The 17,791-nt window shown below is 41.2% G+C and overlaps 1 protein-coding gene across 2 annotated transcripts; it reads right to left on the minus strand.

Moving 5' to 3' along the window:
* Positions 1-1,303: 1,303 nt before the first annotated feature.
* LOC130069490 (arrestin domain-containing protein 3-like) lies at positions 1,304-4,324 on the minus strand. Of its 2 annotated transcripts, XM_056233385.1 has the most exons (7): positions 4,022-4,324; positions 3,882-3,923; positions 3,733-3,793; positions 3,150-3,297; positions 2,943-3,039; positions 2,073-2,329; positions 1,304-1,858 (listed from the first exon to the last, which is right to left on the minus strand). In XM_056233385.1, the coding sequence occupies exons 1-7, from the start codon at positions 4,281-4,283 to the stop codon at positions 1,388-1,390; spliced, it is 1,338 nt and encodes a 445-aa protein (XP_056089360.1). In that variant the 5' UTR covers positions 4,284-4,324; the 3' UTR covers positions 1,304-1,387. The 2 variants fall into 2 exon arrangements, with proteins under 2 accessions (XP_056089360.1, XP_056089361.1); XM_056233386.1 differs by lacking the exon at positions 3,882-3,923.
* Between the last annotated feature and the right edge of the window lie 13,467 nt (positions 4,325-17,791).

A 17,791-nucleotide genomic window follows, 5' to 3' on the forward strand; every position in this document is an offset into this window, starting at 1 on the left:
GCAGTTTTATTTAGATGGCCCAAATTTAAATAGTGTAGCTTTAGGAAGCAGCAAATAAAAACGGCTACTCTTTAACCACAAACAACATCAATAAATAATTTCTTACTAATAATGAACTGCTTTAACTACTGTTTTTCCATCGGTTTACAAGATTGGTCCTATAATATGCATGCATAAAAACATTTTTAGTTTCATTCATAAATAAAACAAATATATAAAACACTTAGTCTAGTTGCAGTATAAAGTCACAGTGTTAAAAAAAAAAACATTATATGGTTATATATATATATATGTTTTTTTCAGCAGACTTATTTTTCTGCTTTTCAGAAAGTCATAGTAAATCCAAGGGTTTACATACTTTTTCCTGCAACTGTATAAGGCATAAAACATTTATGGGAACCGTACTCTACTTAATAATAAATAAAGCAGGATTTGTCGTTTTTAAGGGATGTAAAATGAAGCATTATAATGAAGGTTTCATCAAAAATGAACAGTACAGGATCTATGTTTTTAGCTAAATAACAATAAACATCCCCAACTAAAAATATAAAAGGTTACATATTAATATTAGTGCCGTCAATTGATTATTTTTTTTTTTACTAATTAATCGCATTGTTCTGTAATTAATCACACCTAAAATTAAAGTTAATATATTTTTATATTGTAATAATTACATATTTAATCTCCATATTAATGTAAAAACAACAAAGACAGTAGCCTATATTTAAAAAAAAATGTATTGCATCTTTTTTTTGAAAGAAGGCCAGTTTCACCGATTCCAATACAGCTACTGATGTCTAAAAAATAGATTTTCTTTCTCAATTTTAGTCATAGCTAGCATTACAGTATAAATTCAAGCTATAAATTGGACCATTTATTAGGCGTTTTATCAGGGCTACATTTTTTCTATTGGCCCAGTCAGACAGGTTTAGATTTTTACTTGCCCTACTAAAATACACACAAATTTGCTGTTCTGATGCGGATCTGACACGCATCTCATTTTCTAATAACTCTTTATGTTAATTTAAGACTTCATTTAACTCATTAAGGACTGCGCTTGCGAGGATACTCGACAAAACAGGCTTTTTTTGCATAATTTTGTGTTTTTGTCCATTCAATTGCTGTCTGAAGCTGCTTTACAGACAGGAGACTTAGACGCGCCTTCTCTTTTGTGTCTTATCGCGCATGAATGGTTTAAAAGCATGTGCATGAATAAGAGTGTGTAATGTAACGCTACGGGAAAATATGTAACACAATTAACGCAACATCTGTTTTAAAGCGTTACGCTGCAAAAATGAACACGTTAATTTTGACAGCCTTAATTAATATGAATCATTCTAGCAATTTAGATAAAACAATATTAATAAAAGAAACCTAGAAGGGGATTCTAAGATTTTTCAGGGTGGTCTGGCAACTGTGGATATAGTTGATAATCCAGATATGGAGGTGGAGCTGATGAGTCAGACTGATGTGAAACTGTAGGACCAAATTGACCAGGAAGTCCAGCGTAACTAGAGGGGGCAAACTGACCCGGAGGTCCAGGGTAACCAGGAGCAGGAGACTGACTGAGAGGAGGTCCAGGGTAACCAGGAGCAGGAGACTGACTGAGAGGAGGTCCAGGGTAACCAGGAGCAGGAAACTGACTGAGAGGAGGTCTGTAGTGGCCAGGGGCCGCAAACTGACCAGGTTGTCCAAAAACATTAAGTGGTGGGGCAGATTGAGGCGGGTTGCGGTACGCATTCCAGACTTGAAAGTCACTGTTTGTAGCACTACTTGCAGCTGATAAAGACTGAAGAGGAAGAATCACTATTGGGAATTTGATCTCCGGGTCTGAGGCATACGGCACATCCAGGTAGACCTAGGAACAAATTAGGAGTGGGTAATGGCAACAGAAATGTGTCTCTGTACGAGATGAGCAATCAACACAGCTCTTGATTTAAAAGATGGTTGCCATGTCAAAATCCAGTTTTGAATTAAAAATATTTCAAAGCTGGATTTTGACATATGCCAATGTATTTGTTCACTTCATTGCAATGTGACTGTTTGTCATTGCTTTAGATGCTGAAACTCACCCTGAGTCTGTACTCAACCTTGAGTACCCTACAGTTTAGGATAGAGACGGTAAGGCTGGGAGGAATGGGCAGCACTTTGGTGACGGTTTTTCTTGAGTTCGGCTCAATAGGATCCCCTTCCTCTTTAAAAAGGTCCTGTGTGTGAAGTTTTCTCTTTCCTCTTGCGAAAAAACTGTGTTTTTCATACAGGCAGTATTTTGGCTTGATTGTACGGGATGTATTGTTCTGAACTTCAGCCAAAATTTTCAAGCCCTCTCCTGTAGTGAGACACAATAAGATACGATTATGTAAATTAAAATTACTTGATGAATTATCCCAAGAAACTATGACTCTGTCAATTCTGACAAAATAGGCATCTTAATTCAGAATCATGTTACATATGAGAGATAAAAAAATACACAATTAAAAATGTAAATTTATAAAGAAAACAGTGCTTTTTACATTATAATTGTATGTATACATTTTGTGTAAGCTCTATAAATGATGCTTTTCCACAAATAGTGTAGGGAGAAAAAAACAGGTAGAACCAATTCTACAAGTGGTGAGTGGGCTCAGATGGACTTATGGTTGATTTCAAGCACGAAATGTGTAACTTCTTTGTCAATTATTACAATAGATCTGAAATGACCACATTCATCATCTTAATCTACCCGTTTACACAACAGTGCTTACAGAGAATAAACAAGAAATTCGTGGAAAATATCCATCCAACTCTCACCTACTCCACAGATGTTTGGTGTTTGCAATTTTATATATATTTCATCTTCTTACAAAGATTCAGATATGGTTGTCTATAGTAATCAAACTTTGAGTTTGAGAAATAAAAACATGAACACTGTTGAGGTGTTATAATAAGAGCTATAATTTTACCGAGGTAGTATCCCATTTTCTCAGTGTTTATGTTCATGGAGACACTCCCAGAGGTGAAGAGTTTCATTTGTTTATCTTTGGTTCCATACTGAGGTGCCTAAACAAGACAAAACATGTAAAAGAGAGGTGACTGAACCTTAAAACATAGTAGAGGAACGTATGATATACATTAGAAAGACAGTGCATGGGATATAGTCGTAATCTCACCATTAGTTCAGGATTGGACACAACAGGACTGGGGACATAGTGAAACTCTGCTTTGGCTTTGCTAGAAATACGCATTGATCGGGATAGTTTTGTCTCCAAAGTGTAGACGATTTTTCCAACTGAAGCTTTAAAGGTTGGTGGGAAGTGCCTATAAGAAAATAATGTCATGTGTAAACACAGAGTAATCGTACAGCAGCAAGTAAAGTATCATTAAAAGGTTGAAATTCTTGAAAAAATAAATATTAGCTAAATTAAAAGTTATATTTTATTAATTCTATTTTAGTAATATATTTATATTAAATTGTTATTTAAGATATAATTAATATCTGAAAAATGTGCCCACCAAATCAGTGAGGCATAAACAAAATGGATATTAAACATTTTTAATAACAGTTGAAAGAAAGTGCAAAGAAAGTTTACTTGATGGTACACTAAAGGACATTTATTTATGTTTGTTTGTCTTAATATAAAACATTTAAAAAATATTTATGAAAACAAGATCGATACAAAAATGACAAAACACAACATTGTGCTTTCTACTTTTCTTTAGCCCATATTATCTCGCAACGAACCCGTAACTTACTGTAGAGGCAACTGAAAGGTGAATGGATAAACATGACGTCCAGGTACCACAACCGAAGGATCTAATAAATAAAAAAAATTAAAAATAGCATGTTTTTAAGTTTAATTCTCAAAGCTCTTTTTGCAATATTCATCCGCGAACAGACTTACACGGCTGTCCTGATGGATCTTTCAGCGTCTCGTGGTGATTACCTACAAGATTAAGTTACAGAACAAAATAAAGCTTTTTAAATCGACCTAATTTCCACTAACTGTAGGCCCTACCACAAAAACTACAGATTTAATTTTACCATGCGTTTTTTCCTCCCGAACGAAAAACTTCTCCACTGAATAATACTTCTCCTTATCCGAGTAAACAACAGTGGTTTTACCGTGACGCTCGGTCCAGCAAACCTCTGCTTTCCCTTTAATTTTCACACTCAGCGACTGCATTTTCGTGTCCTTCGCTACATCTAGAATGACTTGTCCCGATATAAAATCCCCGCTGGTGAAGGTATTGTTCTGATTGATAGGATTGTAAATGACAGAAATGTTTTTCACGGTGAGGGACATCGTGTCTCCAGTCAAGGGGGTATCCGCTTCTGACGTTTGAACTCAATGGAATCGCTTTATAGTATGGACTGGGCCAGGCGATTGCTGCAGGGAAAAATCAGCAAAGTATGTGGACTTCCAACTGTGGGTGGGCGGGCCATACCGGAGTTAGAGACACTTATTTTTCTGTGCTGTTCGGGACAAAACAAGACGGCATATTTCAAAACGTAGCCTATCTGAAGTCTTTGTATCGCTTGAGAGATTTGCCGCTTGGGGATGAGTTTCAAAACGGAATCGTTCGTTTGAGAATAGGCTATAAATAAACACACACACACACACACACACACACACACAGCCTATAGCCTACCCTTGTGAAAAAAGTGCACTTTAGTGTACTTTTATAAAGTGTACTTATTACACAAATAATATAGGCCTACTTTAAAGGTAGGCTATACACTTAAGTGTGAATTAAATGCAATGTTTTCGGCGCACTGAATGCACATTAAGTGTAATTGATTTCAAATGTATCATATATTAAGTTGAAATAAAATGTAATAAGTTGCCATTAAGAGTGATTTTTTGGAACAACTTAATTGGGACTTTAATACAACTTTATATCTACTTTCACGATTGCTTCTAGTGTATTTAAAATATAGTTAAAGTGCACTACACAATATAATGACGCAATTAATGTGAACTAAAATATACTTTAATGTCAGTCAACAATACACTTAAGTGTGAATTAAATGCAATGTTTTCGCCGCACTGAATGCACATTAAGTGTAATTAATTTCAACTATTATCACATATTAAGTTGAAATAAAATGCAATAAGTTGACATTAAGAGTGATTTTTTGGAACAACTTAAGTGGGACTTTAATACAACTTTATATTTACTTTCATAATTGCTTCTAGTGTTTTTAAAATATAGTTAAAGTGCACTGTTCAATCTACTGACAAGCAATTAATGTGAACTAAAACATACTTTAATGTAAATTTACAGTACACTTAATTCTTAAGATACTAGTTTAATTTGTTCTGGAGAAAACCTGCAACAACTCTTGAATACAGGGGAAAATGAATTAAAAAAGATGAAGAGCTGGTTTGATGCAAATAAACTAACACTGAACCTAAGTAAAACTAAATTTATCATTTTTGGTAATCGTGCTACAACTATAAATAAAAAACTTATGATAAATGATATTGAAATAGAAAGAGTAAGAGTAAAAGAAATGAAATGTTTGGGAGTAATAATCGATGAAAAATTATGTTGGAAGCAACATATACATTATATCAAGGCAAAAATATCAAAATCAATTGCTATATTGTGTAAAATAAATTACCTATTAAATCAACAAACATTGTACATGTTGTATTGTTCCTTCATACTTCCATACATTTCTTATTGTTTGGAAGTATGGGGAAACACTTACAAAACCAACACTGAATCTATATTTATCCTTCAAAAGAGAACAATAAGAATTGTTAATAAAACCACTTATAGAGCACCAACTACTCCATTGTTTATTAGATTAAAAGCATTAAAATTTAGAGATATTGTTGACTTTAAAACTGCACAAATTATGTATAAAATAAATAATCAACAGCTATCGACCAGTATTCAAGGGTTGTTCCAAATGAGAGAGAGCAAACATCACTTAAGAGGAACATTGGTATTTAGAAAGAAACATATAAGAACAAATTCTAGATATCACTGCATCACAACAAAAGGAGTGAATGTATGGAACAGCTGCAGTGAAGAGATGAAATCATGTACAACTATGAGTACATTTAAAAAACTATTTAAACTGAAGATATTAAATGAATATGAAAAGGCCTTGAGGTGATAGTATTGTACAATAGTATCGTATTGCATGAATGTAGGTATGCATTTGTTTCTATGTGAAGGCATGGGTTTATGTGAACAGTAAGTTGATATACAGTCTATGTAAAGAAGTATGTATATGAGAAGTGTCAAATTGTTTTGTATTTAACTAAATGATAACAATAGAGAAAGGGGTAGGACTTGAAAAGTTTGCTATGAACTTCTTCCTACTCCTTTTTGAACATGGGAATTTCTAAGTTGAATGACCTTTATTAATTTTGGAAGTTTGTGCTGAGAAGCACAGTTCCTTATATAACTATTATTTTAATTTTATTTGTGAAAGCATGTTTGTATAATTCTTATTTTTATGTTTTCTACATGTTCAAAATAAACTACTACTACTAATTAAATGTAATGTTTCATAAACAAATACATATTTGCAAAATAAATTAAAATATATCAATTTAAATTTACATTAAATACAATCAGTTGAACTTAAGTGTGATTTTAATGCATCTTTCTACAGTATGTACTTTAACTACTCCTATTGTATGTGAAATATGGTTATTATGTATCATCTCCAGTCAATCCTTTGAAAGGGTCACAATAAATGTCACAAGTTGCTGATCAAGTCGAAGTAACGTTAGTTTCAGTAAAATAATGTGCAAATTACAACTCAACAGAAATCGAAGAACGGACGTCTTTTTCTTTTACATTTATCGTTTAATCAAAACGTATGTGAATATTTTAGTAATATTTACCTTAATGCGACAGGATGCAAAATTGCAAATGCACAAACATTTTCGTCGACTTGCTAAGTTAGTCGTTATGGTGACTCTCAACTTGACCAATTACGTGACATTCGCTCATGCCTTCACGTCATTGGCTGGTTTGTATTCAAAATTTGACCGGGAAATTTGGGCCAATGTTGCTGATTAAGAAATTATTTTGTTTGCAGATATACAACACATTGTGTTGTTAGACTCTGTGAATTCACAAAACTTGACTCATTCACCTAACTAAAAGTCAATCATTTTTATAATCTAGTCTAATTTAAATTAAATGTATTTAAACTTAATTTAAATGTAAATTAATTTTGTTTAGATTTGTTTAACTTTGCTCGAAATTAATGCAATTAAATGTGTGTTTAATTGACTTAGAACAACATAATGATATTAAAAGTATTCTGTACACAGATGTAAAGTACAATACATTAATATTACATTAAGAACTCATAAATGACATTTTATTGTCAAATATTATGTAGAAAACTGACACTTTTAATTGAGTTCATAGAGCAGGAGCTGGTGATAAAAATGTCAACAATAAGTTGTACTGGAGTATACTGTATAAGCAAATGTATTGCAGTTTAGAGGAAAAATACATTTCAAATGCATTAAGGCACACAGTATATTATAGACTAAACACATTTAAAATACAGTAACAAAATAATTTTGGACAACACACTTGAGTTGAAATTAAAATTATTTTCCATGTTTTCCATTCAAATTATTATTTTATTTACTATATTAGTCAATACATAAACATAACTGTACTTATAACACTGACTTATAGTAACACTATAAAATCATTATTATTTAAAATGTATGTTTAAGTAAAACTTAAGTAAACATTTTTAAAAAGTGCATTTAAGTGTGTTTAGAAATATTGTCATGGAAGTGTACTTTCTTTAAGTAAAACTTAATTAGACATTATTACAAAGTGCATTTTTAAAAGTGCACTTAAGTGTGTTTATAAATATTGTGATGAAAGTGTACATTAAGTTAAACTTAATTAGATATTATTACAAAATGCATTTGTAAAAAGTGCACTTAAGTGTGTTAATAAATATTGTCATTAAAGTGTATTCCCTTTAAGTACACTTAAGTGGTCTTTAATTTGAATTATATTATATTATCTGCAAGTGCACTTTTCAAAAAGTATACTTTTATGATTTTAAGCACACAAAAAGTATGCTTTCAATACAATTAAGCAAGCATACTTCTTTTTCACAAGGGTATATTCTCTAGAATAACATAACTGTTTGATTTATCCCCTCACTTACTTACACCTAAGTGTAATTAAAATCAATTAAAAAGTAATTGAAGTGATTGGTATATCTGTTTTTTTTTTTTTTTTTTTTAGGCAGCTGACGAAGAATTTGGGGCACCTCCTGAAGATGGACAGTGACTGACACACATATCACACACACACAGAAATCTTTGTTCTTGTTACTTGTTGTTTAGCCTTTACTATATATAGGCCTATATATATATATATATATATATATATATATATACACAGTATATTCTTGATGTTGTTATACTGTTTTCCAATTATTTGGACGAATTTAGATTTTTGATTTACTGTGTTTGATTTACTTGTTTTCATACCAATAACTGAATTGTCCCCCCCATCTTAGAAGCTAGTTATTTTAGTCGATAAAGTTTTAAATATGAATATTTTTCTTACACAAACGTATCGCTTCACTTCAGAAGGCCTTTATTAGAGTTCCCTTTCGAGAACGGTCACTTCGTATTGCGTAGCTAATACGCAGTGGGGGAACTCCTTTACCCGAGAAATATTGAAGCTAATAATTTAAAACGCAGTGCAGCTGCACAGCGAACACAGCAGAGCGTCTAGCTCTAGCTCGCCCATTGGTTGTGCTGCGGCAACTGCACATATGGCCAAGCGCCTCTGACGTGCGACCCAATCAAGTGACTTGGCGCCCAACACGTCAGAGCGCGCCTAAATGGGCGTGGCTTAAGCTTAAAAAGAGTGCCCATTTTGGCCAGCTAGCAGATATTCTCTCCTTCAGCGACACTTCACGTCTCTGACTCTGAAGCCTTCGCCGTGGAAACAAGCCAGACAGCTAGAGCGAGCCTTGCAAACAGCGGACAGCGCCTTCAACTCACCTCGAAGACGTTTCTCTTCTGTCGCTGCTCTCCTGTGGCCATCCGGCGGAAAACACTATAATATCCTTTTACTGCTACTGTTGTGTTCGCCGCTGCGACACTCAGTTTCTAAAAGAGAAATTTCAGCGAGCGTTGTTCCAATTGCCTCGCTCTTCATGCACCTCATGCGGATCACGTCTACACGAGGATGACGGGCACACGGAGTGCGCCACGTGCCTGGGACCCGCCCACGCTCTGCCACGGGCTGCTCTCACTGCGAGAGCCTGCCCATCTCAACGCTGCTGATGCTGTTAGCTCTCTTTTGAGACGGCGACACCGCTCCACCTGCTCTTCCTTTCCCGGCACTACTTCAGCCGCGCAAGAAGGAGTGCCGCAGTCAACGGCAGCCCGAGCACATGGAAGTAAGCGAGCCCACGCCGGCCACATCCCCGCGTACCTCGCTTTCTCCATCTCAGTCTCCTTCGCCGGGTCCTGTTCACTCAGGCAGACCAGCGACCCTCCCTTCGAGCGGCGGGTCTCGTATCCTTCGGCGGATCGGACGAAGAACACGACAGCCTCTCCATCGCTGCGTCTGAGGAAAAGTGGTCGGGCTACCAGGACTAATTCGGACGCTGAGATGCTGCGCATCCTCACTGCAGCCGTTTCAGACCTCAGTCTCGAATGGGCCTCGCCTGAGGAGCCGCCTAGGAGTCGCCTGGATGGATGGTTCCTGCCAGGGCGCCAGCAGACCCCCCGCCACAAACCAGCGCCCTTCTTCCATGATGAACTCACAAAGTCCATACCATACTCACCATACTCAATACTCCATACTCATGCGCCATACTCGGCACGCACAAGCGCTTCTACTTCCGCTACGCCCTCCTCTGTTGACGACGCAGCGGAAAAAGGTTATGAGAAGCTGCCACCGCTCGAGGAAGCAGTCGCCGCCAATCTTTGCCGGCCCACTGCTGCTGCCTGGAGATTTAGAGCAGTACACCCCTCGAAGCCCTGCCGAAACACTTCAGCCCTCGCTGGACGCGCCTTCTCTGCTTCCGGTCAGGCTGCATCGGCTCTGCACACTATGGCGGTGTTACAAGTGTTTCAGGCCAAGCTTCTCCAGACAATGGACGAGTCTGGCCTGAACCCTGAGGCATTCCGTGACCTGCGCAGCACCACAGACCTAGCGCTGCACGCTACAAAGGCTACCTCTCAGGCGATCGGCAGATGTATGGCTAACCTCGTCATGCTCGAGCGCCAACTCTGGCTGAACCTCACGGACATCAAAGAGGCAGAAAGGACGGCGTTGCTCGATTCACCTATCTCCAGCAGCGGTCTCTTCGGCCCGGCTGTCAAAGGGTTTTCTGAGAGATTTACCGAGGCACAGAAGTCTTCTCAAGCTATGAGACACTTCCTGCCCAAGCACTCCAGCTCTGCCTCGAGCCGCCACAAGAGCACGCCGCCTCCCCAGCCAGCGAAACCAGCGCCTCGGGTCTCTCAGCGCCGCCCTGCGGCTGATATCCGCCATCGCTCAAGATCAGCTAAGCGCTACCCGCTGCCCCGGCGCCAGAATCCCCGACCCCGCATTGTGTTGGACCCTGAACCGCCGAAGCCTGAAAGGGAGAGGGTCTGAGTCTCGCTCTAGCCGGATCGCCCTCGAAAAGAGCTCATTTAAATCTCACAGCTCCCTGTTCAGCTCAGGCGGCTGGAGATTTTCATAATGTAGTCAACGTTGCACTGCACGCGCCCCTACAAACAAACGCTGTTTTCACAGCGACCCAAATAAAGCACAAAATAAGTATGTTTTCTATATAAGTATGTTCAAACACACAACATCCGGGTAACCAGTCCCGCTTTAGGTGCTGTGCTGAACTATCTCGGCGATTGGCTCATTATGTCTCAGTCGAAGACCGAATTATTGACACACATATCCATGCTCCTCAGCCACTTGGAATGCCTGGGGCTCAGGATCAATTTTTCCAAAAGCAAACTGTTACCAAGCCAGAACGTAATCTTTCTGGGCACAGTTATCGACTCCACAATGATGAGAGCGCGGCTCACACCAGAGCTTGCTCTCTCTATCCAATAGCTGATAGCCTCCTTCAGGGTAGGTGCACGCACACCCCTCAGGAAGTTTCAGAGGCTTCTCTATGATCCCTCAGGTCATCAGACAGATCAAGGAGAGCGGATGATCAGTCCTCCTAGTAGCCCCCCTCTGGAAAACCCAGGCGTGGTTTCCAGGACTGGTGCAGATGATGGACATTGTTCCCTGGCCAGTGCCAATGAGGAAGGATCTTCTCACACAGGCAAACGGGACGATTTGGCACCCTCGCCCCGACTTATGGGCCCTCCATGTGTGGCCCCTCAATGGGTATCCTGGGACCTCCCAGAAAAGGTATTTAATACCATCACTAAGGCTAGAGCACCGTCTACTAGGCGCCTCTATGCTCTGAAGTGGTCAGTATTCACTGCCTGGTGCTCAGCCAGGGACCTCGAGCCCCAGTCATTCGATGTGTCAGTGGTGCTCTCCTTCTTGCAAGAGCTTTTGGATGCGGGTCGCTCCCCATCCACGCTCAAAGTGTATGTGGCAGCCATAAAAGCTTACCATGCTCCTGTGGCTGGCCAGTCACTTGGGATAAACGAGGATAAAGGATAAAAGGATTTAAAGGATAAAAGGAGGATAAAAGGAGGATAACCCCCTAAAAGATATTTTCTGACTAGGAGACAGCGAACTTTTCGCCCAATTGACTTTGAGACCTAGATTCTCGAGATGTTCGAGTAATATGGTCCTGTGTTCTATGAGCTCTGATTGTGATCGAGCTAGAATCAGCCAATCGTCCAAGTAGTTCAAAACTCCCATGCGCATTGTAAATGTACGGTGTGCTAGGGACAGGCCGAACGGTAGGACTGTGTATTGATATGCCTGGCCCTCGAAGGTGAATCTCAAGAATCGCCTGTGACGTGACGCTATTTGTATTTGGAAATACGCGTCCTTCAGATCTATTGACATGTAGGGTATTTAGGCTGGGCGAGCGTGACTCATGCGGCCCAACACGTGGAAATCTTCTAACCCCTAACTTTTGCCTTGTAATTCACTAGTAGGGCGCCAGAGAATCGTGTTTAAAGTGCTCCAACGCGACTGGAAGCAAGTGCCATAAAGAGGCTCACACATTCCACGCTCTCCCCCACTGCAGGCAACACGACTGGCTGGACTCCTTGCACACGCACACACTCACAAACACCCCACACACATTCTCACAGCCAGGGGTCCGGCCTCAAAAAGATCGCTATCTCCTCAGAGCGAAGCCAGATGGACACGAGCACATTCCAACACACACACACACGAACCTTTCTCCAATATCCTCACTGAAAGACATTTAACCAGATGTATTCGATGTGTTTTTATGTGGGTCTGTTTGTCCATGTCACAGTGGAATAACTATGATTTTATCGTAGCATAAAGTGATATATAAATACCTTCATTATACATTTTAAATATAACTGTATATTCCTTTAACTTTTACATAGCGTTCTTACTACCTGTAGAACACTCGTGGCGTGAACAACGCGAATATGCATACAAATATGAAGTAAAGTATATTTTTGATAAGTTTTACTATCATTGAAGATCGAAATGTCTTTAGACTGTAATCCCTCCCCACACCCACACAGAGATAAGGAGCTTGCGCTCTTAGACAAAGAGTAATAAAAACTAAATTCCCGCCTGTGATTTCCAACTCTCCGATTGGACACACACATTTCCATGCTCCTCAGCCACTTGGAATGCCTGGGGCTTAGGATCAATTTTTCCAAAAGCAAACTGTTACCAAGCCAGAACGTAATCTTTCTGGGCACAGTTATCGACTCCACAATGATGAGAGCGCGGCTCACACCAGAGCTTGCTCTCTCTATCCAATAGCTGATAGCCTCCTTCAGGGTAGGTGCACGCACACCCCTCAGGAAGTTTCAGAGGCTTCTCTAAGATCCCTCAGGTCATCAGACAGATCAAGGAGAGCGGATGATCAGTCCTCCTAGTAGCCCCCCTCTGGAAAACCCAGGCGTGGTTTCCAGGACTGGTGCAGATGATGGACATTGTTCCCTGGCCAGTGCCAATGAGGAAGGATCTTCTCACACAGGCAAACGGGACGATTTGGCACCCTCGCCCCGACTTATGGGCCCTCCATGTGTGGCCCCTCAATGGGTATCCTGGGACCTCCCAGAAAAGGTATTTAATACCATCACTAAGGCTAGAGCACCGTCTACTAGGCGCCTCTATGCTCTATGAAGTAAAGTATATTTTTGATAAGTTTTACTATCATTGAAGATCGAAATGTCTTTAGACTGTAATCCCTCCCCACACCCACACAAAGATAAGGAGCTTGCGCTCTTAGACAAAGAGTAATAAAAACTAAATTCCCGCCTGTGATTTCCAACTCTCCGATTGGCCAAGCCGACAGGAAGAGGCTGGATTTCTCCAAGGTGATAAATGTCGGTGCGCTCCAAGCTTCTCTCTCTCTTCCTCCAACATGTGACGCGCGCTTGACTCTTGCGCTCTCTTACCTCACGTCCGTCGATTCACCATGTAACTCTCGCTCCGTGATTCCCGCAGGAATCATTTCTGTTCTTTGTATTGTTTTGTTGAGTTTTGTTTTCTGTATTCGACTCTGTTTACTTCCACGAAGGGAAATGAACTTAGTTTGAATCATTTCTTTGGCAACACCTTCAAAGGACGATTTGAACATCCCGCCACACGGGTGCGCAGGAAAGGACCTCTGACCGGGTCCGGAACACACACACACACGAGAGAACATGATTTGCAAGTATTCGTTTTCCTACCGAGATCTAAATACTGCTAAGATTGCCTGCCCTAATTAGGGTACGATTTGGCTCTAGTTGTCTCTCTTAACGGTTCTGTGTCTGTGATGATTGTTGCCAAACTCAGATCTTTCCAGATCTTCTCCATAGACTGTAAAAAATATCTTCTCTCTCTCTCTCTCCCTCCCTCTCTGTCTATCTCACACTGATCTTTCGCGATCAGCTCTCTCTCTCTTTCTGTATGCATTCTCCTTCGTCGATGTTTTATTGTGTTTGTAAATACATGTATTCCTGGTAACGTTAGTAACCGTATACTTGCATTTATTAAATACATATATTCATTTATTGACTCTGTCTTCATGCTCAAACTCAAATCACTTAAATGGTTTGGTCTCAGCTACCAGCTTTAAAATTGTAGAATACTTTAAATAGTATTGTGGCAAAACAGGAAAGCTATCTTTTACGGCCGTAAAGATCGTCTTTTCCTGCGAGTCTCTTAAAGGTAATTTCTCTGTGGGAGTTGATGAAGATCCATGATCAGTTTGCTGGACAAACAGATTATTCTATACAAATTAATTCCATTGAGGAGTATCCTGAGAATCTATATATTCTAGACAATTTGTATATGAATATTAAATTATAATTCATTATGATTTGATTATTGATAAATAAAATTGATCTATCTTGCCGATCTGTATGAATAATTGATTATAAATCCATTGTATTCAGTCGTTCATAACAGATTGGCAATGTAACCCCCCTTTGCTGGGTGATTTTTAACATGTATTGTTATCTGGGTCAAACCCATATCAATAGTTATTAATTTGTAATTATTAAATATTGAATACATATTCCCCAATGGCCCAAATACTTTACAGACATAAACCAGTCCCCTTGGCAAATCTGCGCGAGGATTTTCCTGGTTGTGAGCATTCTGAACTGGCATTTCACAAGCACTTTGCTCAGCTGTCTTAGATCTAGAATGTGTCTGAGACCCCCGTCTTTTTTCGGTACCAGAAAATATCTGCTGTATGGGCCCTCTTTGCTCTGAGCTTGAGATAAAGGCTCTATTGCCCCTTTGCTCAATAGTTTCGCTATTTCGACTCGAAGTAGATGGGCTACTTCAGTTTTTACCGTAGTTTCGACCCACGCCATGTAGCAGCGGGGACGTCGAGCGAACTGCAGCGAATAGCCTCTTTTTATAATGTTCAGCAGCCATTCTGATACCCTGGGAAGCTTTGCCCACACATTTGCATGAATAGCTAGGGGTAGAATGAGATCTGGGCTCTGGCCGCAACATAGTGGTGACAGGATAGCTTTGGTGTGCTGTAACGTAAACATAACGTAAATGCTTGCAGCGTTTGCGGGGGGCGCACCGATCGCGGCGGGCAGCCTGGCCACGCTCGATTCCCTTATAGCAGTTTGCTGAGAGAGATCAAGCGGGGCGAGCCCCGTGGGGCTTAACATGTCTGTGAGTGAATGTGGGCGCGGGACATCAGGCACATTTACTGCACTGAAAACACCGTCAGCCTGAGCTGACTGTATGTGTGTTGGTTTCGTTTTTACACAAACCGTGTAAGAGATTGGTATCCTCTGTCTTTCGTACCATCCACCACAGAGAATGCTGCTGAGACAGAGGTGCGCACTCTGGCTGAAAAGGGGGCGTTCCAGGACTTGGCGACTTCTTCATGGAGCTCAGGAAGAAAAGGCGCGGGCCTAGAAGGCGGTGGGGCGCGCCTCCCACTCAAGGCTGAGGCTCGTCTTCCCTGACGACTCGCGGGCAGAGGGGGGAGGTCCACAGAGCTCTCCCAATCCTCATTGTCCGACGCCAGGATAGAGCAGCTGGCCTCCTCCACAGATGCAGCTGCCTCGTCGTCGTCAATGGCGGAAGCGGCGGAGGATGGCGGTCGTTGTCCGTCGGTAAGTGACCCGAGTGAAGCTGGCCAAGCTGGCGGGCGAACCGGCAAGCTGTCGCGGGTTGAAGAAGGCTCGGGGACCCGCTGAGTACGGCGCTTTTTACGGCGCGGCACTGTAGCAGGTGGAAGTGCAGTCTCGGTGAAGGATGCCAGGCGAGTCCTCAGAGTCACCATGGGCAATAGCTCGCAGTGATGGCAGCTGCCGTCAGCAAGCGCGAGAGCTCCATGATCCTCTCCCAGGCAGGAAACGCAGATGACATGGCGGTCCCCGTCGCTGAGTGCGAGATGAAGGCCACCGGCTTCAGATGCAGAGGCTCGTTCCGCAGAAGGCTTTTCTCAGACGGTGCAGCTTCTTCACTCCGGATCCAGCGATGCGTGAGCTTCGCTGAAGAGATAAAAAATCAGATTATATCAGCCCATCGAGCTATATTTATAGGCCCAGGCCACGCCTGCTTTGGCGGGAGGTGACGTAGTGGGCGCGAAACGCACCCATTGGATCTGACGAAGGGCCTCTCTCGATATGCTGCCGCAACGCGTTTTACATTAATTCAAAATTAAGGATAATTTTTGGCTTCAATATCTTGTGTAAAAGAGGTTTTCCTCTAGCGTAAGATATTACGCAGTACGAGAGAACCTCTCGTAAGAGAACATAGTGTGTGCCATTAAAGTCACCATGAAATCAAAATGGATTTTTTTATGGAATATTGCAGTATTTATTATAAATGATATATTCTGTGCAAATCTTTTATTATTATTGTTCATGTGCCCTTGTAATCTTTAATCAAAATAGCTTCCCCTTCCTCAGGACAACCTGTCACTCACACAAGATCAGAGCAATAGCAAACCACAATGATCCAACGATCTAATCAATTCCCAATCGATAAAATCATGTCCCGTCCTGCATTTTTTCTTGTTCGGGAAGCCGTTTCACTCAGACATACGCCACAAACAGAAGGAATGAAAAACGACTCGGTTACTAACGTAACCTCGGTTCCCTGAGAGGAGGGAACGAGTATTGCGTAAGTAGCTTACGCTATGGGAAAACTCCTTTTCTCGAGAAATATTGAAGTCTTTATGTAAAACGCATTGCAGCTGCACAGCATACAGCAATGAGCGAGGCAGCTCGGTCATTGGCTGTACTGCGGCAACTGCACAAACCTATGACGGGGCGACTCTGAACCCGCTTCCAATGAGCGTGCTTCGCGCCCGCGCGCGTCAGAGCCCGCCAAGATGGGCGTGGCCAAGGGCTATATATTGGGCGCCCCGTCGTCTGAGTTCTTTAGGTTCAATCGACTGAAGCGAACTGACCAAGCACAAGCACGGCAGCTTACGCAATACTCGTTAGCTCCTCTCAGGGAGCCGAGGTTACGTTAGTAACCGAGTCGTTCTCTTTCGAGAGGTTTCTCCTATTGCGTATGTAGCTTACGCTATGGGAACACCATGTAAAACGCCGTGCGTGCTGACTTCGTTCTATTAAGCTGGAGGCAGATGCCTGAGCCTTTAAGCAAAGTAATTATCCAACAAGCCGCCCGAAGGCGGGCTTTATAAGGGACAATGTGGAACGGCCCAATGGGCGTCCAGAGAAAACACACAAGCACATTTTTATGTACTGATATGCATGAAAAATCCTCTAAGTCAGTCAGAGACGGACCCTATAAGGGAGGAGATAATGCTCAGCATGTACACACTCCAGCCTATGCATAGTTAGACCGACAGTATGTTGGAGTGCAATGAGGGGACCTGTAGGTTATAAAACCTGATAAATGTTGACGGTGAGGCCCAGCCTGCTGCCGCACAAATATCTTGAATGGGTATCCCACTCGACCACGCCCACGAGGAGGCCATGCCTCTCGTAGAGTGAGCTCTGATGCCCAAGGGGCACTGAAGGCCCTTGGCTTCATAAGCCAGCGCTATAGCATCAACTATCCAGCGCGATATTCTCTGCTTTGAAACAGCGAGACCTTTGGTGCGGCCGCCAAAGCATTCGAACAATTGCTCTGTCTGTCTGAACAGGGCAGAACGTTCCAAATATACTCTGAGCACCCTGACCGGGCAGAGTAAATTAGCGTCGCTTTCGTCTGC

This window comes from Rhinichthys klamathensis, unplaced genomic scaffold (assembly GCF_029890125.1).
Source record: "Rhinichthys klamathensis goyatoka isolate OS25496 unplaced genomic scaffold, OSU_Roscu_1.1 h1tg000369l_1, whole genome shotgun sequence".
NCBI lineage: Eukaryota > Metazoa > Chordata > Actinopteri > Cypriniformes > Leuciscidae > Rhinichthys > Rhinichthys klamathensis.